Below are 22317 nucleotides of genomic sequence, written 5' to 3'. Positions count from 1 at the left end.
ACACTTCCTTCAACAGTGACTACACTTCAAAAGTACTTTAATGGCTGTAAAGCTCTTTAGGGCATCCACAGGGTTGTGAAAGGTACTATATAAATGCAATTCTTCTTGTTAAACATTGACACTGTTCGAGAATATTAACAACTTAAACTAGACATGTTGGATGCAATTTTAACTTTAAGCATTACTGTAAAAATGTGCATCTCAACACATAAACTAAATGTTCCCCAACCTGCTACTTTAGGCAAAGCTTTTCCAATATAATTGGTCAGCTGATTTTGCTAGTCCTTACCCAGTGTTGGCCCGGAAGCATTCGCAATTTTATGAAGACACTAGAACTTTCCTGGCAGCATTGTACAATACACTTTGAAATGTGTACGGTTTTGGTGTTTGCAAAGCAAGGAGAGTGTGGTGTGTTTCTATTGTTCAGTTGACAGCTTTAATTTTTTGTTGTTGTGATTCTATTGATTTTGTAATTCATTTGCATGTTTATTAGCTGCCACAATTTACGATAACTATATTTTGCTGCTCAAGTATTAAAGTACAGAACAGTCGGAGTAGTGTCTTCTTGTGCAGTCAGTGCATGACTGGCAGTGTGACAGTTAACTGATCGTAATACTGTGAGCAGGAACCCAGGCATTTGTCCCACACAGCTAGAAATACTTGAAATCCACCATTTTGGGTCATATATTAACTAAAGTTCGAAGGAATGCAAGAATATAATCGAGTAATGAAACTTAAAAGAAAACAGGGTCACTTAAGAGATACCAGCAAATTTCAGCAAAACTTTTGTTTCCAACAATAGGATGAGATATAAAACACGGAGTTGCGGAGTTTGTGGACAGACATTTTCGAGTCAATTCTGCTGCTGAATATAAACAATCCGAGTATGAAGAGATTAACCGTAAGTTGATTAGCATTGCAAAATATATTGGCATCTGTGTTTGTACAAATAAATAATAATCAATGTGAATAAATGTACCAAAGAAATATGACTGATGAATTCAGCTTTAATGAGGAACAAGGTAGCTTGGAGTGGAATCCTGTCCTGTTATGGTTATGGGCATCTTTTAAAATCTCGTTAACATTATTTACTGTTTAAAAACGTGTTGAGTTGACAGAAGCAGCCAAACGGGAAGGTTTATTTATGGAGGTATGGAAACACTATGTACGCAGGACCCAGAAGGAGCTACCCCCGCGTCTGGCTCACACTGGGGTCAGGTTTTTAGAGTTTGGTTTTCTCTCCTGCTGACAAGGGTCTCCTCCCCTTAGCGGGGAAGCCCGTACTCCACGAGACTCACGGCAAACCTAAACGGCCTACCCACGTGGGTCCCGTGTCGGTTACAACAAAAGGTAAAACAAAAAAAAGCGGCCCATTGTGGTTTGATGTGAACAGATTGTTTCCTACGCTGACTGCTTACTTGTTTTCATATTGCTCTGGGAGAAAGATATAAACTGTATGCAAACTCTGATAACACGACTGTCCCCGAGTTCACTTAGTGCTTTTTATCATGCTTTTCCCCCTGCAGATTTAAAGCAGAATGGTTCATCCAGTTTCATTTGTGATCTTAGCCCAGTGTTTTCAAACTTTCTCTCCCCGGGGCCCTCTTTTACCAACCGACTGACCTTCGGGACCCGCGCCGACTGACCTTTGGGACCCACGCCGTCCGGCCTTCAGAACCCATGCCGGCCGACCATTGGGACCCACACCGGCCAACCTTCACGACCCACGCCGCCCGGCCTTCGGGACCCACGCCGCCCGGCCTTCGGGACCCACGCCGGCCGACATTCGGGACCCGCGCCAGCCGACCTTCGTGATCCACGCCGGCTGACCTTCGGGACCCTTGCGGGCCGACCTTCGCGACCCGTGCCGGCCGACCTTCGTGATCTATGCCGGCTGACCTTCGGGACCAATGCGGGCCGACCTTCGCGACCCATGCGGGCCGACCTTCGTGATCCACACCGGCTGACCTTTGGGACACACGCCGGGCGACCTTCGCGACCCGCGCCGGCTGACATTCGTGATCCACGCCGGCTGACCTTCGGGACCCATGCGGGCCGACCTTCGTGATCCACGCCGGCTGACATGCGGGACCTATGCGGGCCGACCTTCGCGACCGGCGCCGGCCGACCTTCGTGATCCACGCCGGCTGACCTTCGGGACTTATGCGGGCCGACCTTCGCGACCGGCCGACCTTCGCAACCCGGGCCGGCCGACCTTCGTGATCCACGCCGGCTGACCTTCGGGACCCACGCGGGCCAACCTTCGCGACCCGCGCCGGCCGACCTTCAGGACCCATGCGGGCCAAACTTCGCGACCCGCGCCGGCCGACCTTCAGGACCCATGCGGGCCAACCTTCGCGGCCCGCGCCGGCCGACCTTCGGGACCCATGCGGGCCAACCTTCGCGGCCCGCGCCGGCCGACCTTCGGGACCCATGCGGGCCAACCTTCGCGGCCCGCGCCGGCCGACCTTCGGGACCCATGCGGGCCAACCTTCGCGGCCCGCGCCGGCCGACCTTCGTGCTCCACGCCGGCTGACCCTTGGAACCCATGCGGGCCGACCTTCGCGGCCCGCGCCGGCCGACCTTCGTGATCCACGCCGGCTGACCTTTGGAACCTATGCGGGCCGACCTTCGGGACCGGCGCCGGCTGACCTTCGTGATCCACACCGGCTGACCTTCGGGACCCATGCGGGCCGACCTTCGCGACCCGCGCCGGCCGACCTTCGTGATCCACGCCGGCTGACCTTTGGAACCTATGCGGGCCGACCTTCGGGACCGGCGCCGGCTGACCTTCGTGATCCACGCCGGCTGACCTTTGGAACCTATGTGGGCCGACCTTCGGGACCGGCGCCGGCTGACCTTCGTGATCCACACCGGCTAACCTTCGGGACCCATGCGGGCCGACCTTCGCGACCCGCGCCGGCCGACCTTCGTGATCCACGCCGGCTGACCTTCGTGATCCACACCGGCTGACCTTCGGGACCCATGCGGGCCGACCTTCGCGACCCGCGCCCGGCCGACCTTCGCGACCCGCGCCGGCCGGCCTTCGTGATCAACGCCGGCCGACCTTTGTGACCCATGCCAGCCGACCTTTGGGACCCACACTGGCCGACCTTCGGGATCCGCGCCGGCCGACCTTCGGGACCCACGCCAGCCGACCTTTGGGACCCACACTGGCCGACCTTCGGGATCCGCGCCGGCCGACCTTCGGGACCCACGCCAGCCGACCTTTGGGACCCACACTGGCCGACCTTCGGGACCCGCGCCGGCTGACCTTCGTGATCCACACCGGCTGACCTTCGGGACCCATGCGGGCCGACCTTCGCGACCCGCGCCGGCCGACCTTCGTGATCCACGCCGGCTGACCTTCGTGATCCACACCGGCTGACCTTTGGGACCCATGCGGGCCGACCTTCGCGACCCGCGCCCGGCCGACCTTCGCGACCCGCGCCGGCCGGCCTTCGTGATCCACGCCGGCCGACCTTTGTGACCCATGCCAGCCGACCTTTGGGACCCACACTGGCCGACCTTCGGGATCCGCGCCGGCCGACCTTCGGGACCCACGCCAGCCGACCTTTGGGACCCACACTGGCCGACCTTCGGGACCCGCGCCGGCCGACCTTCGCGACCCACGCCATCCGGCCTTCGTGACCCATGCCGGCTGACCTTTGGGACCCGCGCCGGCCGACCTTCGTGACCCACGCCGGCTGACCTTCGGGACCCACGCCAGCCGACCTTTGGGACCCACACTGGCCGACCTTCGGGACCCATGCCAGCCGACCTTCACGACTCACGTGGCTGACCTTCATGTCACACCATTACTGCTTACCTTTGCTGCGACAGGTGAGCCTGCTTGTTCCTCACCATCTCACTTGCTTTGTCATTCAATGCTCAATTCCTGCTCAGGACTTCAGCTGATGATTTAAGTTCTCGCTGCATCCTTCGAAAAAAATCAAGAGGTTTGTCCTTTAACTCGCCATGCTTAGTCTTCAAATGCCTTTGAAGTTTTGAGAGTTTTAAACTTTCATTTGCCGATATTTCCTTACAAATAACACTTGTGCGTTGGCCCTGGCACACTTGTTGTGCGGCCTCCCTTGCCTGCCTGGGCCCCATATCCTGTCCAACCTCCCCCTCTCCCACACTTCTCGGCGGACGAGGCCTGACGTTCATCCTCCTCCTCCAACACGCTGCCCCTCTGCTGCACAATGTTGTGGAGGACGCAACAGGCCGCCACGTTGCGAGTGACCCTCCCAGCGCCATACTGGAGGGCCCCCAGGGCTGTCCAGGCATCTGAGCCGCATCTTCAGGAGGTCGAAGCACCTCTCGATCACGCCCCTGGTCGCTGCATGGGCGTCATTCTAGCAGGTCTCCGCCTCGGTCACTGGACTCTGAATAAGTGTCATCAGCCACGACCACAGCGGATAACTCCCATCACCCAGGAGCGAATCCCCCACCCGGGGTGCACCTCAAAGAAACCTGGAACCATCGAGTGTGTCAGAATGAAGGCGTCGTGCACATTGCCCGGGTATCGGGTGCAGACGGCATGACACGCATCTGATGGTCACACACAAGCTGCACATTCATCTGGTGAAACCCCTTTCGGTTTGTGTAGAGCGGTCTGTCATCTGCAGATGTTTGTCGGGCGACATGCACCCCGTTGATCACCCCTGGACCCGGGGCTCTTGGCAATCATGGCAAACACGCTGTCCGGTTGCCCTAGTCGGCTTGGACCACATAAAAATTGTTGTGTTGTGCCAATGGGCCTATAGGGCCTCTGTGATGCTGCAGATGCACCTGTGCATTGAGGTCTGTGAGATCACAAAGAGATCCCCACTCAACGCCTGGAAGGAGCCCGTGGCATAAATGTTCAGGGCGACCATCACCTTGGCGGCCACTGGGAGTGGGTGTCCTCCCCCATTCCCCCGCGGTACCAGATGCACCATGATCTGGCAGATATGTTAGACTCTTCTCTGCTCAGCTGGAGTCTTTGACAGCATGCCTGGTCCGGCAGGTCCTTGAATGACAGACGCTGCCGGTACTCACGAGGCCTTCTGCGGCACCTCCTTTGCACCTCCTCCTCCTCGGCCTGTTGGGTAGCTGGCTCTCCAAGCTCACCGGCTGCCTTCTGATTCTCTGGGCAGGTTCAGCTGCTGCAGCTCCCTCTTCCTCGGGCAGCTCCAGGTCGTAATGCCACAATGCATCCCTCAGGCTGCGGTGACTAGGAGGATGGCCATCATTGCTGGTTTAATTCCAATATCCACTGTCTGCAGGGGTTGAAAGGCCAACATGTTAGCATGGTGAGTACTGTGGTGTTGGGTGTTCTGAGGTACAGATGAACCAACACGGTTGTATTTGGTACAACGCTGTTTTATTTCAACTTGTTATTTACAGTTCTGTCTTGATACTCAGCACGTGGTGACTCTCTGAGTGTGTTGTTAATCAGGTCCTGTCCTTGTCCTGGTCTCCAGATCTACTGGCCACCAGGTGTCGTGTTTCTTCTCTTATACTGTCTCTGTCCTTGTCTGTGATTGGCTGTCGTGTTATGTGTGCTGATTTGTCTGTTGGTCTGTCTATCATGATGTGTGTGTTTGAATATCATGACATCCCCCTTTTTTTACAAGATTATGTGCCTACGTGGTTATAAATATGAATGTGTCCTGAGTGCAGCTAAAAGTGTGTGTGCGTGATATTTACAGCAGGTACATGTGGCGTAACTATATACATGGGGCGATGTCGGGTGTGTCATGCTAACGAGGTTGTACCATAACAAAACAAGAAGAAAAAACTTTGAAGTGTGGTCCGGTCAAACGAGATCTGGAATGATAAAACAGTAACATGTTACAAGACAATAGTTTCTAAACTTTAACGTGTGAACAGTCTCATAAGTCCAGTCTAGTAGGTGGGTGACGGATTCGGGTTGACCGCCTCAAGGGTGGGTCGAGAACCACCGGCTGAGGTGCGAGCCTGGCCACGGGCGGCGACAGAAGGGGCATGGTATATGGCAGCTCCACGAAGTCGCTATCAGGAACCATTGGAGGACGTGGCGTCTGTGTGTGGTTCCGTTGCGAGCGTGGAAGTAGGCGAAAGGCTCGCCAATGGCACCTACGCACCGATCCATCCATTATGCATACCAGGAACGAGGTGGAGTCTTTTTTCTTTTTATGTTTGTGGTGGTGCCGTCGGATGGCATCTTGTAGCTGATGGGTCGTTGACATTGAAGAGGTACCATCAACAGTATCATTCAAGGTGATGAATGTGGCAGATGTTGAAGTCGGATGAGACTGTGCCTGCTGGTTCTGGCCACATGCTGTGCTGGAAGGGTGATTCTGCTGAGAAGCGTTGAAGCATGTCGTTTTGGAGACAGAATTGCTGCTCACATCAATGTCTGGTGATGGTGTGAAGCTAGAACCTTGCATCTGATAGGAAAACGCTATCTGGCCAGGCTGTGGTGCAGCAAATCCTGGGTAGTAACTAAGGCATCCAGTCTGTAGTGCAGATTGCGCTGGCGGTAGTCCTCCTTCGGTCTTGATTCCATTAGTGGGCAATCCGCAGTGCTGGCCTGTTTGAGAATATGCTGCATAGACTGCTGGCTGCTGCAGGCTTGAATACTGGGTCTGTCCAGCATGAGCTGTCATTGGCCGCACTGTCGGTGTGGAACAAATGTGTGGACATAGCTGTGGTGTAAATTGGTGTATTCCTCTTGGACTGTCCCTGCTGCTTGTTATTGCTGACCCAGTGTGATTGTCACGTGATCCATCTCCTGTCGTTGTGGCATCTGCTGTCACCCTGAGCGTGCCATCACTGAGGTTGCGACACTGCCTGTCTGGAGTAAAGTCTGGCTTACGTGAATCAGAGTCGGCGTTTGGTTGCTCCCCATCTGGAGTCTGGTCTGTTTTTTGTTGATGCTCCCCGTCTGGAGTCTTAGCAGGTTCACTGGAGTCAGCTGAGATTTCTTGAAGCTGCACTTCTGGAGTCGGAACATGCAGGAATGCGTTAACTAGTGGAGAGGTTCGAGCAATTGAGGGTGGAAGTAGTGTGGTGTCACCGTAGTTACCAGTGGTCTCACCATGATCGTCGAGTGCCTCTGTACGCACTAGCTGAGGTCTGTCACTTTGCACCTTTTGCATGGGAAGTGGGATGCTGTCGTCACTCGTTTCACATACCGTGGATAGATCCTCAGTAGCTGCTTGCTGTTCACTAGGGTTGGGTAAATTGTCAGAGTTTTCATCTGGTGGTGCAAACCATGTCGGTGGACTGTCATTGTCTGGCCGTTGTCCTTCATTTGGGCTTTTCTTCTTTGGAATTTTAAATCTTCCCCCAGACATTGCAGAACCTTGTTCATTTCCCTCAATTTCTCCCATATGTAGGGCATCAAATGTTGGATCCAATGTTTCTTTTGTCATTGTACTAGTTTCCAAAGAACAGTCCGTTTAAATTTTCTTCTCAGTTACTTCATATGTATCTTTTTCTAATGCACATGCCTTCATAGTCTCTGGCTCTGATTTTGCTGGGACTGGCATAGTCACAGTCTCTCTTTTACTGTTCTCAATTGCCCACATTCTACTCCCCACACATAAATGCTTACTCTCTGGAGTTAATGTGGTACAATGGATAATCGGGTCGACCTTATCTGCATATTTACCATCACTGGAAAGCACAATTGGTTCACTTGAAACTGCTGCGGGTTTTGAGTGCTTTGTCTGGCTACTCGATGTTGGTGTCCTCAGGATTCTTGCTCCAATGTTCCGCTCATTTATCAGTGGAGTGTGCATAGGTTCAATGCGATTAATATTCCCCTCAGGGTTTGAAGAGTCATTACTGACTAACTGCTGGTCTCTGAAGTTGGGATTTTGCGGTTTTGTGTTGAAGGGAGACAGTTGTCCCTGCTGTAGATATGATTCAGTTTGTGTTATTTCCATTAAATGAGGATCAATGATTTGTCCATTTTTTCGATCCGTACTAAAACAATGGCAATTCTCAGTCTGCTCCTTGCAAGTTAGACATACAAGTAATTTCTTTAGCAAATCCTCAGCATCCTTCTGTGACTGTGCAGCATTATTAATATCTCTTCGGCTATAATGATCCTGAAGGTCAGCGCATAATCCTTTTTTCTTCGGGCTTGGAAGAGGCGGTTCCTTTGGCTTGTCTTCATTTGGGCTTGAACAGTCATCAGTGCTGTGCCCTTCATTGTAGCATGAGAGACCGTCATGGTCGTCCTGCTGTGCAGTGGACCATGGTAGACTGTTATAGTCTTCTTGCTGTTTACTTGAGCATGGCAGACTTGCATCGTCTGCCGCTAGTTGGTCAGAGGAGGTTGCTAGACCCTCATGGTCTTGTTCCTGCAAGGACTGCGCATCGGAGTCATGCGTTTCTGCCACTGTGGAGTCTGTCCACGAGCTTGCTGTGGAGTCTTGTGATACTGGAGTCACTTCTTGTGCATGCAAGGACTGGGGTGTGGAGTCTTGCATGTCTTCTTTCATAGAGTCGGGAACGCTGGGCGGGACGTGGACCATGCTCTGTGTGTCAGCAGGCCGCTCTCTGTGGGCTTGCACCACTCTCTGTCTCTTAATTTCAGGCTGCAGCATCATCCTGCACTGATAAGTTGCGACGTCATATCTGCTGGGTTGAAGATCCTCAGATCCGAAAAGTGAATCCGCATCTGCGTCGGATTCAATGTGGGGGTCGCCAATGTTCAACACGATGGGTTCGTCCGAGTCGTAGTCGTATAGGACCACGGAGCTGTCATTGGGCTCGCGAGGTCCAGAAAAAATGTAAAGATCGGTATCGAAGTATTCGAGGTCGGAATCATCGGTTTGTGCGTAGGTAACTGCTTGTTGCAGGGTTCTTCGGAGGTTAAATTCATTCCCTGGTTCAATTTGAGGCAATGTGCTGTCATTCCAGGTTGTTTTACAGCTTAAAAGGAAGGTTGTTTTACAGCTTTAAAAGATTTTTGTTTTTTTGATTTGGGACGTTTCCCCTTTAAATTGGCTTTGGGACGTTTCCCCTTTGAATTGGTGCGGTCGGGGCCTCTGACGTCATGACGCGCGTGACGTGACACGTAGGAAGCGATTGCGCATGCACGGATCGCTGTTCCTTTACCGATGGCCGTTTTCTTGATTGCGCATGCGCTGCATCCCGCGCATGCGCAGACGAAGCTGCTGGTTCTGCGCCCTTCTCGCGCAACTGCGCTAGTGTAATACCTTTAGCAAGATGGCCGCCGACCTCGACCCAAATCTCTCTCAGCTCCGGGATTTCGGCCTCTGGGAATTCGGCCTCCGGGATTCCGGCCACGAGGTGAGTACTGCCGCTTTTCTTACCTTTCCTCGCCGATTGGAGTGTGTTTTCCTCACAGTATTTGGCGAATTTGTCCAGGACTGCCTGGAAATCGTACCTGTTTTGCCCCTTGGAGAACTTGGATTCTTAAAAGATTTCTTCTGCTCTTGCACCGGCGGCGATGGGGAGGAGAAACTCTATTTTTTCATCATCGGCCAGGTCTTTGAGTTCGGCTGCCACCAGGAACAATTCAAACGCTTGCCGGAATCGCTGCCAGTTTTCACGGAGATCGCCGTGGCACTGGAGCGGCTGCGGAACCGGGAGCTCGTTCATCGTGCCTGGGTATTGCTGGTTGTCTCTGTACGCTGAGGTATGGCGGCGGGTATCGATCCACTCACTGGTATCATGTGGTGTTGGGTGCTCTGAGGTACAGATGAACCAACACGGTTGTATTTGGTACAACGCAGTTTTATTTCAACTTGTTATTTACAGATCTGTCCTGGTACTCAGCACGTGGTGACTCCCTGTGTGTGATGTTAATCAGGTCCTGGCCTTGTCTTCGTCTCCAGATCTACTGGCCACCAGGTGTCGTGTTTCTTCTCTTATACTGTCTTTGTCCTTGTCTGTGATTGGCTGTCGTGTTATGTGTGCTGATTTGTCTGTTGGTCTGTCTATCATGATGTGTGTGTTTGAATATCATGACAAGTACCCCGACCAATTTCAACGGGCTACACGGTATCTCCAGTTGGCACTGGAAATGAAATGAAATGAAAATCGCTTATTGTCACAAGTAGGCTTCAATGAAGTTACTGTGAAAAGCCCCTAGTCGCCACATTCCGGCGCCTGTTCGGGGAGGCTGGACGGGAAAATGGACCCAAAGTGAGATGATGAAGTATGAAATTAGATTTTCACAGTAACTTCATAGCAGTGTTAATGTAAGCATACATGTGACAATAATAAAGATTATATTATTGTTAGATATAGATCCAAACATATAGATATAGAGGCTGGTTTAGCATAGTGGGCTAAATAGCTGGCTTGTAATGCAGAACAAGGCCAGCAGCGCGGGTTCAATTCCCATACCGGCCTCCCCGAACAGGCACCGGAATGTGGCGACTAGGGGCTTTTCATAGTAACTTCATTGAAGCCTACTTGTGACAATAAGCGATTATTATTATTCGGTCCTTTTCTTCATGGTTGGTTTATTTACAGAGTTCAGCATTACATATGTCTGCCTCTTACCCACTAACACCCAGTGTCCCAGCAATCCCTGTTTTATAAATCAAATGATCATCACCCTTTAAAAGGCCTTAATGAGCTGTATTTTGGCAAAGTGAGGCGGACTCTGCGGATCGTTAAAAATGGCAGACGGGGCCCAATTCCACGATTCCAGCCCACATTCCTGGCACCCCTAATTTTTGTCAATATGGGATAAGGGTATGGGCTGGTGTGGGTCATGAGCCCACAACCTTCACTCCCAACTTGTCCAACTCCATTGTAGGGGCAGGCCCCCGTAAATGTTGATTTGCAAGGCCAGCTTTCCAAGGAACCTTGATTCACAGCCTCTCAGAGGTCTCGTGAAGTCTTGATGATGGAATCCTTCAGAAGGTAATTTCAAACGGTCTTTCCCATGCCCTCCATCCCAGCCTTCACCCACTCCCATACCCACCATGCCAACCTATGCCCCTCTACCGATCCACCCTTCTGCCCCCTCCTAGCCACCATGCCAACCTATGGCACCTCCATGCCCAGAGTGTACACTCTGTTCAGAACTAATGAAACCGATGGTATCAATGGCAGCTGTGGACAAGATTTTAAAAAGTCATTCATTCAGAACTTTCTTTAAAAAAACAACTGCTTTTAATTCCGCCCTGGAGAAGTGTCAAACAACCAAAACTATAAAGTAGCAATGGCAGAAACTAAAACCACTTGATGCCTCTTTATCTTGTGTAAAATAGGTCGAACATAGAAAGCTGTCAGGCATTTTTTTTTCCTTGAGCACATCTGTTTAAACAGTGCAATGGGCATCTGGACTCTCATCCAAGCTTCATTGTGCATTAGAAACATAGGAATATAGGAATATAAGAGCAGGAGTAAGCCATTAACCCCATCAAGCCTGCTCCACCATTCAATTTAATCATGGCTGATCATCTATCTCAATGCCACTTTCCCACACTATCTGTATATCTATCAATGTCTTTAGTGTGAGTTGCTATGACTCTGGGGAAATTCCACACTGTGGGCAAGGGGTTAAAACAAAGAATGATGAGTGCCACTTTGCGAGATTAGTATTGTATTATTGGGCATCTTGGCTTCACTCGCACTCAGCAACTGAGCTTCCCTAATTTTAATGTTACACTGTGCCATTACTGCAGGTTGGACGATGGTGGCGCTGATCCCTCACTGCTAAACCAGGTTGGACCTTCTCTGTGTGAGTATGGAAACCCCTTCCATCATTCCAGAGGTGCTGAGTGTTCAGGTTTCCATTCCTAACAGACGTTTCTATCCACCTCCTATATTCCTTGATCCCGCTGTGCTTCTGGTGCATACCCATTTGTTTGCACCTGAACATTTTAAAGTGGATGCCACAATGGCCCATGTGGACCTCACCACTCCCCACCTTGAGGCCACTTACACTGTTCAACATATACCCCTCCACCCCCCCCCCCCCACCCCCGCACCCTCCCCGCACCCTCCCCCCAATCATGTGTCTGGGGGCAAACTTCGCCACTTGTAACCTCCACATACAGGCCAACCCTGAAACCTCTTTCCTGACTGGGCACATGCGCACATTCCCCATGACAGCTTGTACCCTGTAGTCCTATCACCTGCCCGAGACCACATGTCCCCCCCTACCCCAATGCAGGCCTAGCCCTGCAGCCCATGAGAAGCCAACACTGCCTCACTACTGCTCTGGTAGGCAGAGACTTGCCTGTGACAAGCCCTTGAATGCAACGTGATGTTGCCGGCGAAGCCAGGCACCGATTCCTGCAATGTGCCACAGGACAACTAATCTCGAAGTGATGGGTAAAATGCAGGTTACCAGGTGTGCATAGCTTATGCGGTGTTGTAAAAAAGGTTGTTCTGATTTCACAGCGACATGGCCTGATGATTCTCGTGGGGGGATTATTCTGACACGGAGATGTTGCAGATGTGCCGGGGAAGGATATATGGTCCACCATTGTTGGCTGGAGTGTCCAATCATGACCTGGCTTACAGAATCGCAGAATCAAAGAATTGTTACTGTGTAGAAGGAAGCCATTTGGCTCATTATGTCTGCACCAGCTCTCCAAACTCAACACTAAACCGAACTCTCAGTTTTAGGGCCATTCTCCTGCTTTTTCTCCACATCCCTGTATGTTGTTTCTATTCAAATAGTCATCCAATGCCTTCTTGACTGCCTCAATTGAACCTGCCTCCACCACACTTCTAGGAAGTGCATTCCAGATCCCAGCCACTCGCTGTGTGAAAAGGTTTTCCCTCACATCACACTTGCGTCTTCTGCAAATCGCTTTAAATCTATCCCCTCTTATTCTCGATCCTTCGACAAGCGGGAACAGTTTCTCTCTGTAACCTCTGTCCAGCCCTCTCATGATTTTGAACATCTCTATCAATTCTTCTCTTAGCTTTCCTCTCTTCAACGAGCACACTCTCAACCTCTCCAATCTAGCCTCAAAACTGAAGTTTCTCATCCCCCTCTCCAATGTGTTCACATCCTTCCTATATTGTGGTGCCCAGAACTGTACGCAATATTCCAGCTGAGGTCAAACTACTGTCTTGTGTAAGCATGTCAGCATAACCTGGTTGCTCTTGTATTCTCTGTCGCTATTCATGAAGTCCAGAATACTTTATGCTTTATTAACTGCTCTCTCCACATGTCTTGCCATCTACAATGATCTATGTACATGTACACCCAGGTCCCTCTGCTCCTGCACCCCTTTTAGAATTTTGCCCCTTATTTTATATTGTCTCTCCATTTTCTTCCTACCAAAATGCATCACTTCTCCGCATTGAACTTCATCTGCCACCTTCTGCCCACTCCATCAACCTGTCTACATCCTTTTGAAGTTCTATACTGTTCTCTTCACAGTTTATAAGGCTTGCAAGTTGCGTATCATCCGCAAACTTTGAAACTGTCCTCTTCACATCAAGAATCTAGATTATTAATATATATCAGAAAAGCAAAGGGTCACAATACTGACCCCTGGGGAACACCACTAAGAACCTTGGTCCAGTCTGAAAATATGCATTGACGATTATCCTCTCTTTCCTATTATTCAATCAATATCAACACCATAAAACCAATTATTTGACTTTGGCTATGATGCCTGCTGCAAACAGGCGTGGAAAAGTCGGGCCTTTAACTTTCAATGTTGTTAATTTGTTTTTAATTTTCTTGATAAGTGTAAAACTTATCAGATAGAGAACCTAGTGGAGTGGTGTAGCAACAACAATCTCACCCTCAATGCCAGCAAAACTAAAGAGCTGGTAATTGACTTCAGGAAGCAAAGTACTTTACACACCCCTGTCAGCATCAACCAGGTCGAGGTGGAGATGGTGGAGGTGGAGTTTCAAATTCCTAGGGGTGCACATCTCCAAAAATCTGTCCTGGTCCACCCACGTCGACGCTACCACCAAGAAAGCACAAACAGCACCTATACTTCCTCAGGAAACTAAGGAAATTCGACATGTCCACATTAACCCTGACCAACTTTTACAGATGCACCACAGAAAGCATCCTATCGGGCTGCATCACAGCCTGGTCTGGCAACTGCTCGGTCCAGGACCGCAAGAAACCTCAGAGAGTCATGAACACCGCCCAGTCCATCACACGAACCTGCCCCCCATCCATTGACTCCATCTACACCTCCCGCTGCCTGGGAAAAGCGGGCAGCATAATCAAAGACCCCTCCCACCCGGCTTACTCACTCTTCCAACTTCTTCCATCGGGCAGGAGATACAGAGGTCTGAGAACACGCACGAACAGACTCAAAACCAGCTTCATCCCCACTGTCGCCACACTCCTAAATTACCCTCTTATGGACTGACATCATTAACACTACACCCTGTATGCTTCATCCGATGCCAGTGCTTATGTAGTTACATTGTATATGTTGTGTTGCCCTATTATGTATTTTCTTTTCTTCCCTTTTCTTCCCATGTACTTAATCTGTTGAGCTGCTCGCAGAAAAATACCTTTCACTGTACCTCGGTACACGTGACAATAAACAAATCCAATCCAATCCAATCCGAACTTTCATTGACGACAAATAGAGATTACTCACCTTGACTGTAATCTCTATTTTACCACAGAAAATTGTCAGTCTCTCTGCTTTCAGCTCTCATCATATTTTTCTCTCTACCATCTCACAGTTCCTGACATTAATAGACAAATGCACGCTCGCTTGGCAAAATACTATGTGAGTAAAATATAAAACAATAGAGGAGTTATATGAATGGCCTCAGATTGCTCTGGTGCAGAGTTCGGTTGTGATTTCTTTTTACAGATTTCAGAAACAGCAAGGGGTTGGTCAAACTCTGATAATTCGGACACTCTGTGAGCTTCAAATATGGATCAAAAACCCACAAAGCCATTGCTTCCCTGTTCCATACTCTGGTGCCTTTTCATTCTGTTGGCTGCGATTGCATTGTTAGATCAGATCATGAACTTCCATTGGATAAAGGTGTGTAAAGTAATAAAACTGTCTGTTCAGAGTAAACCGATGTGCCAAACAAGGCTTGAAGTGGTTGAAAATGTGTGTTAAATGTGCATTCCAAATGGAAAACATCTAGAGGATCTCCATGTTTTCTTTCGGGTTTATTTCCCACGTGATTTTCTCTTCCACCTTTCATTTTCTCTTCAACGTTTTACACTAATTTTCGGCCCTTCTCTCCTGCGCTGTGATCCTGTTGCCTGGGCAGCAATCTCCCACCAGTACCTCACCCAAGTAGCCGTCTTCCATGAGTGAGTCTTGGCACTGTCACCCAACAAGTTGACAGAACATAGGGACATTGAGCACTGCAACCTACATCATTGCCCCCTTTCCATTCAATCATGTTGACTTTTACTCTCCCAATTTCGAACAGCATTCACCCTAATGATCGCCCAGGAAAGTATCTTCCCATCTGTACGGGTGATCAGCCCCCCCACCTGGTTATCCTTGCAAGTCACCCCCCCCCTCCCCATCTCTAAATGCACACTTTTTACATACACCCGTGCAATGATTGATACCGCTCATTATTAAATCTGATCTCAATTCCAGATCAGGGGGTTTGGTGAATTGTTATCAACATGCACAGGTTTTCATTTAGCAAACTTTGTGCTTATCAGCATCAAGAAGCTGATGGACAGGTTTTACATTCTGTAACAGTCGGTAACAGTTTGGGGATTAAAATCTCCGAGGGTTGCAGGGACTGAACCAGCAATGGAGCCCAGCTGTTACTTTTTTAAATCCCGTAAACAGCTTGGCCACAGGGCAGTCACTTAAATCTGGGTAAGCGCAGCCCACCATTGTGTGACCAAAGAGAAATTGCTGGAAAATCTCAGCAGGGTGGCAGCATCTGTAGGGAGAGAAAAGAGCTACCATTTTGAGTCCAGATGACCCTTTGTCAAAGCTCCATTGTGTGGTCTGGGGCAAAATTCTCCGGTATCGGCGCGATGTCTGCCGACTGACGCCCAAAACGGCGCAAATCAGTCGGGCATCGCGCCGCCCCAAAGGTGCGGAATGCTCCGCAACTTTGGGGGCTGAGCCCCAACCTTAAGGGGCTAGGTTGGCGCCGGACGAATTTCCGCCCCGCCAGCTGGCGGAAAAGGCCTTTGGTGCCCCGCCACCTGGCGCGGAAATGACATCTCCGGGCGGCGCATGAGCGGGAGCGTTAGCGGCTGCTGACGGCATTCCCGCGCATGCGCTGTGGAGGGAGTCTCTTCCACCACCGCCATGGTGGAGACCGTGGCGGAGGCGGAAGGGAAAGAGTGCCCCCAGGGCACAGGCCCGCCCGCGGATTGGTGGGCCCCAATCGTGGGCCAGGCCACCGTGGGGGCATCCCCCGGGGCCAGATCGCCCCGCGTCCCCATCCAGGACCCCGGGGCCCGCCCGCGCCGCCTTGTCCCGCCGGTAAGGTAGGTGGTTTAATCTACGTCGGCGGGACAGGCATTTTAGCGGCAGGACTTCGGCCCATCCGGGCCGGAGAATCGCGGGGTGGGCCCGCCAACCGGCGCGGCGCGATTCCCGCCCCCGCCGAATCTCCGGTGCCGGAGAATTCGGCAACTGCCGGGGGCGGGATTCACGCCAGCCCCCGGCAATTCTCCGACCCGGCGGGGGGGTCACAGAATTTCACCCCTGATTTCTCCAGCTGTTTCTGGTTTAAATGTTCATGAAGTCAATCCAATGTGCCTGTGTCTTTGTGCAAATAGCTTCACTTCAGTCCCCCGTGTGTTGTAAAAGTTCAGTTAATAGTTCCGCTGGTTCCTGGGATGTGAAGTTCGGCTCATTTCTGATGACTGTCAATTCACAAACTGCTTTTGCCTTACCATCGCTAGACCTATTAATGTCATCGCACAAAGCTATATTCATTCTTGTTGAGGGACTCGTACATAATTGATACTAAAGTGGCAGCAGGGGCCCCAGTGGATGGCCAGCTAACTGATCTACATTGAGGTCCTGCACTGGACCCAATTCGGGGTGAGGGTAACAAGGCTTCTGGGCCAGTCAACAGTTTACAAAGGGGTGCTGGAGTCCAGCCAGGGAGGTGTACACTTTACTTCTAGCTGGCCAGAGAAAGATCTCCTCCTGACCTCAGAGAGACAAGTTTTAAACTGACCATATTTCAGCTGTCGAGCCAGCTGCCACAGCAACCCCATTTCCATGTTGAAGTGTCATTGGGGTCCTACCGATGAAATAGAATGACTCAGGGGTGCATGATTCAAGTTGCTGCCTGATGAGGAGGAAAAGAGAGTGAATTTCACCAATTCTAATTTAACTGCCCACCTATCCAGGCTCAGTTTGGAGTTGGAGGAGGTGAACATTCTCATCTGTATGTTTAACACCAAGCCATCGGAGGAACCATGTTTTATATTTTTAAGTGAGGGCCATATTTCCTTCCTGCTTTTGTATATGAACAGTGCCATATGTTAGGAGATTTCTGCCTGAACCCACATTGGTGAGGTGTGAAAAGGTGCTCAGTGGTGATGTAACAAGGGCACTTGGGATTGAAATTGCTCTTCACCAGTAGCAGGAAACTGGCTCAAAGTGAACCCGCAGCCCATTTGATACCCGAGGCACGATCAATTTGACTGGAGACGAAGTTGATTCCAAACTGAGGCTTTATTAGCATCAGATGTGTGGCCTCCCACAGCAGCTGACAAAATGGCTGCGAGCTGGAGGCCACGCATATTTATAACCCGGCTCCTGGGTGGAGCTAGCATGCAGGGTCCCAGGTGAACCTGTAGTGCAGGTTCTACCGTACAACCCTTAATATAAGAACACAAATGTTTACCACATTCACCCCCTGTTAAAATTGAGTCCGGCGGGGGTGGTGGAGAACTATATACAATTAGCAATCTTTAATATTTACAGAGCAGTATAAAAATGACTCTGGTCATCCGGCGGCCGGTCAGAGGTTCAGCCGGTCCAGTGCCTTGATGGTCCTTTGAGATCGACGAAGTGGAGCCGGCGATGTTGGTGCTGTCATGGTCGAAGTTGACTCTGGGTGCGTGACGAAAACCTCTTCATCAACGGGGGTGGGCAGGGGGAGGATGGACGGTCCTAGGGGGGGTGATGGAGGTGGCAGGGGAGGGGAGGGTGGCGCGGGGGCGACGGGGGTGGTGTGGGGGTGGAACATACTGGTGCCAGGTCCCTGAGGGAGATGGTATCCTGGCGGCCATCGGGGAATGCCACGTAGGCGTACTGTGGGTTTGCATGGAGCAGGTGCACCCTTTCCACCAACGGATCCGCCTTGTGGAGCAGCACATGTTTACGGAGAAACATGGTTCTCAGAGCTGTGAGCCAAGTTGGGAGCGATATCCCGGATGTGGACTTCCTGGGGAAGGCAAAAAGACGTTCATGCGGTGTACTGTTAGTAGCAGTGCAGAGGAATGAGCGAATGGAATGTACTGCATAAGGGAGGACCTCTTGCCAGCGGGAGGCCGGGAGATTTCTGGACTGTAGGGCCAGCTGGACGGCCCTCCATACCGTCCCATTATCCCTTTCTACCAGTCCATTTCCCCGGGGGTTGTAGCTCGTCGTTCTGCTGGAGGCGATACCCCTGCTGAGCAGGAACTGACGTAGCTCATCACTCATGAATGAGGATGCCCTGTCACTGTGGATGTAGGCGGGGAAGTCGAACAGAGTGAAGATAGAATTAAGGGCTTTAATGATGGTGGCAGACGTCATGTCGGGGCATGGGATGGCGAAGGGAAAACGGGTGTATTCATCGATCACACTGAGGAAATACGTGTGTCGGTCAGAGGAGGGGAGGGGGCCTTTGAAATCCACGTGGAGGCGTTCAAAGGGGCGGGAGGCCTTCACCAGGTGCGCGCCGTCCGGCCGGTTGAAGTGCGGTTTGCACTCCGCACAGACCTGGCAGTCCTTGGTGATCGTCCTTACTTCCTCGACGGAGTAGGGCAAGTTTTGTGCCTTAATGAAGTGGTACAACCGAGTGACCCCTGGGTGACAAAGGCTGTCGTGCAGGGCCCGGAGTTGGTCTACCTGTGCGCTGGCACATTTACCTCGGGATAGGGCGTCTGGGGGCTCGTTGAGTTTTCCAGGGCGATACTTAATCTCGTAATTATAGGTGGAGAGCTCGATTATCAACCGCAAGATTTTATCATTTTTGATCTTGCCCCGCTGTGTGTTGTTGAACATGAAGGATCGTTGGTCAGTGAGGAGAGTGAATCTCCTGCCGGCCAGGTAATGCCTCCAATGTCGCACAGCCTCAACGATAACCTGGGCCTCTTTTTCGATGGATGAGTGCCGAATTTCGGAGGCATGGAGGGTGCGGGAAAAGAATGCCATGGACCTGCCTGCCTGGTTGAGGGTGGCGGCAAGGGCGACGTCCGATGCATCACTTTCTACTTGGAGAGGAAGTGTTTCGTCTACAGCGTGCATTCCAGCTTTAGCAATATCAGCTCTGATCCAGGCGAAAGCCTGTTGGGCTTCGGCCGTCAGGGGGAAGTGAGTGGACTGTGTGAGTGGGCGGCCTTGTCCGCATAATTTGGGACCCACTGTGCATAATATGAGGAGAGCCCCAGGCAGCGTTTGAGGGCCTTGGGGCAGTGGGGGGAGGGGGAGCTCCATGAGGGGGCGCATGCGGTCGGATCGGGCCCCAGAACCCCGTTCTGGACTACGTAGCCGAGGATGGCTAGGCGGTTTGTACGGAACACACACTTCTCCTTGTTATACGTGAGGTTAAGGAGAGTGGCGGTGTGGAGAAATTTAGCGAGGTTGGCGTCGTGGTCCTGCTGATCATGGCCGCAGATGGTCACATTGTCTAGATATGGAAACGTGGCCCACAAGCCGTACCGTTCGACCATTCGGCCCATCTCCCTTTGGAAGACCAAAACCCCATTGGTGACGCCGAAGGGGTCCCTAACCATGCCATATAGACGGCCGTCTGCCTCGAAGGCGATATATGGCCAGTCTGATTTACGGATGGGGAGCTGGTGGTAAGCGGATTTCAGGTCCACCGTTCAGAAGACCCGGTAATGTGCAATCTGGTTAACCATGTCAGATATGCGTGGGAGGGGGTACGCGTCGAGCTGCGTGTACCTGTTGATGGTCTGGCTGTAATCCACGACCATTCGTTTTTTCTCCCCAGACTTAACCACTACCACTTGAGCTCTCCAGGGGTTGTTGCTGGCCTCGATGACTCCCTACCGAAGCAACCGCTGGACCTCGGACCTGATGAAGGCCTTATCCTGGGTGCTGTACCGTCTGCTCCTGGTGGCGATGGGTTTGCAATCTGGAGTTAGATTGGCAAAGAGGGAAGGAGGATCGACCTTTAGGGTTGCGAGGCCACACACAGTGAGGGATGGTAAGGGTCCGACGAATTTAAGGGTCAGGCTCTGGAGGTTGCACTGGAAGTCCAGGCCGAGGATAAATGCAGCGCAGAGGGTAGGGAGGACATAGAGGCGAAAACCGTGGAACTCTATGCCTTGGACTGTGAGCATGACTGTGCAGTACCCCCGGATCACTACGTCATGGGATCCAGAGGCCAGGGAGATACTTTGATTGGTAGGGTGTACCTTAAGGAAGCAGCGCCTTACCGTATTCGGGTGTACAAAGCTCTCGGTGCCCCCGGAGTCCAGTAGGCAGGAGGTCACATGGCCGTTGACTTTCACGCTGGTGGATGCGCTGGTCAGCATATATGGTTGGGACTGGTCGATTGCCATAGATGCGAGCCGTGGTTGATCGTCGGGTAGTGAGGCGGCCGTTGAGTTGGGGTCCTGGAACGCCGTTGGTGTCCATGTGCTGCGGGGTGGACAAGACGGCGGCGCCCGGAGGTCCTGGGGATTACAAAATGGCGGCGCCCATGGAACGCACATTGCGGGGGTGGAGCAAGATGGCGGCGCCCATGAAACGCACGTGTTGTGCGGGGGAGAAGATGGCGGCGCCTATTGCTCGCACATGGCCTGGGGAGGAGAGGAGGATAGCGGCGCCCATTGTCCATGACCGGGGGTGGGGAGGCGCTGAGCAGGCCTGACACACCGCTGCCTAGTGGCCCTTCTTCCCACAGGCCTTACAAAGGGCAGCGTGAGCCAGGCAGCGTTGGCGGGGGTGTCTTTGCTGGCCGTAAAAATAGCATCGGGGCCCCCCCGGAGATCACTGGCTGGCACGTAGCGCAGGCGTATTGGGTGGGTAGCGCCCCCGCTGGGGCGGCTGCCTGTGGGGCCCATGAAGCATAGGAGGAGTGGGCCGCGCGGTTGGGGGCGCAGGACTGGACATTGCGCAGGGCGACCGTCATGGAAAGCGCTAGTGTTTTAGTCTCTGCGAGGTCGCGCGTGGCCCCTTCTAGGAGCCACTGCCTGATAACATCAGACCCAGTCCTAGTTACAAAAGCGCCCCGCATAAGGAGATCTGAGTGCTCCTTAGCTGTGACGTCCTGGCAGTCACAGTCCCGCACTAGCGGGATCAGGGCCCTCCAGAAGTCCTCGGTTGACTCACCAGATAGTTGAGTACGCCTTGCGAGCGCGTGTCTGGTGAAGAGCGTGTTCGTCTTCTGCTCATAATTTTCTTTGAATCGAGTCATGGCATCAGTGTAATTGGGCGCATCCTGGATCAGCGGGAAGACTTTGGAGCTGAGTCTGGAGTACAATATTTGAATCTTCTGAGCCTCTGGAACAGGGGTCGGTGCCGCGTTGATATACGCTTCAAAACAAGCTGGCCAGTGCTGGAAGTCCTTTCTGGCGTCGCTTGCGTGTGGATCCAACTGCAGTCGATCTGGTTTAGTCCGGAGGTCCATCTTCTGAATCTGATACTAATAAATTGAGGCACGATCAATTTGACTGGGGACGAAGTTGAATCCAAACTGAGGCTTTATTAGCATCAGATGTGTGGCCTCCCACAGCAGCTGACGAAATGGCTGCGAGCTGGAGGCCACGCATATTTATAACCCGGCTCCTGGGCGGAGCTAGCACGCAGGGGCCACAGGTGAATCTGTAGTGCCGGTTCTACCGTACAACCCTTAAATATAAGAACACGGTGGTTTACCACAATACCTCACTCTATTTTCTTGTCCAGAGTGGTCGGTTTACTTTCATGGGTGGCACGGTGGCACAGTGGTTAGTACTGCTGCCTCACAGCGCCAGGGACCTGGGTTCAATTCTGGCCTTGAGTGACTGTGTGGAGTTTGCATGTCTGTTCTGTGTCTGTGTGAATTTCCTCCGGATGCCTGTGTTTCCTCCAACAGTCTGAAGATGTATTGGGTTCGGTGGATTGGCCATGTTAAAAGAAAAATTGCCCGTTAATGTCCAAAGATGTGTAGGTTAGGCAGGGTTACAGGGTTGTGGAGATAGAGCAGGGGCCTAGGTAAGGTGTTCTTTCAGAG

The 22317-nt window shown here is 51.8% G+C and overlaps 1 protein-coding gene across 3 annotated transcripts in view; it reads left to right on the top strand.

Annotated features, from left to right (window-relative positions):
• The first annotated feature begins 694 nt into the window (after positions 1-694).
• The window catches only part of LOC140427842 (NXPE family member 3-like), a 46583-nt gene continuing 24960 nt past the window's right edge, over positions 695-22317 (top strand). For 2 of the 3 annotated variants that reach the window (XM_072513609.1, XM_072513607.1), the window contains exons 1-3: positions 695-901; positions 11649-11704; positions 14781-14957. In XM_072513609.1, coding sequence (XP_072369710.1) covers positions 14844-14957 — 114 coding nt within the window. In that variant the 5' untranslated portion in view covers positions 695-901; positions 11649-11704; positions 14781-14843. The remainder of the gene's footprint in view (positions 902-11648; positions 11705-14780; positions 14958-22317) is intronic. The other variant, XM_072513608.1, reaches the window with a different exon arrangement.

The sequence above is a fragment of the Scyliorhinus torazame genome, chromosome 8 (genome assembly GCF_047496885.1).
Source record: "Scyliorhinus torazame isolate Kashiwa2021f chromosome 8, sScyTor2.1, whole genome shotgun sequence".
NCBI classification, from domain to species: domain Eukaryota; kingdom Metazoa; phylum Chordata; class Chondrichthyes; order Carcharhiniformes; family Scyliorhinidae; genus Scyliorhinus; species Scyliorhinus torazame.
This window is presented reverse-complemented; position numbering and strand designations above follow the sequence as displayed.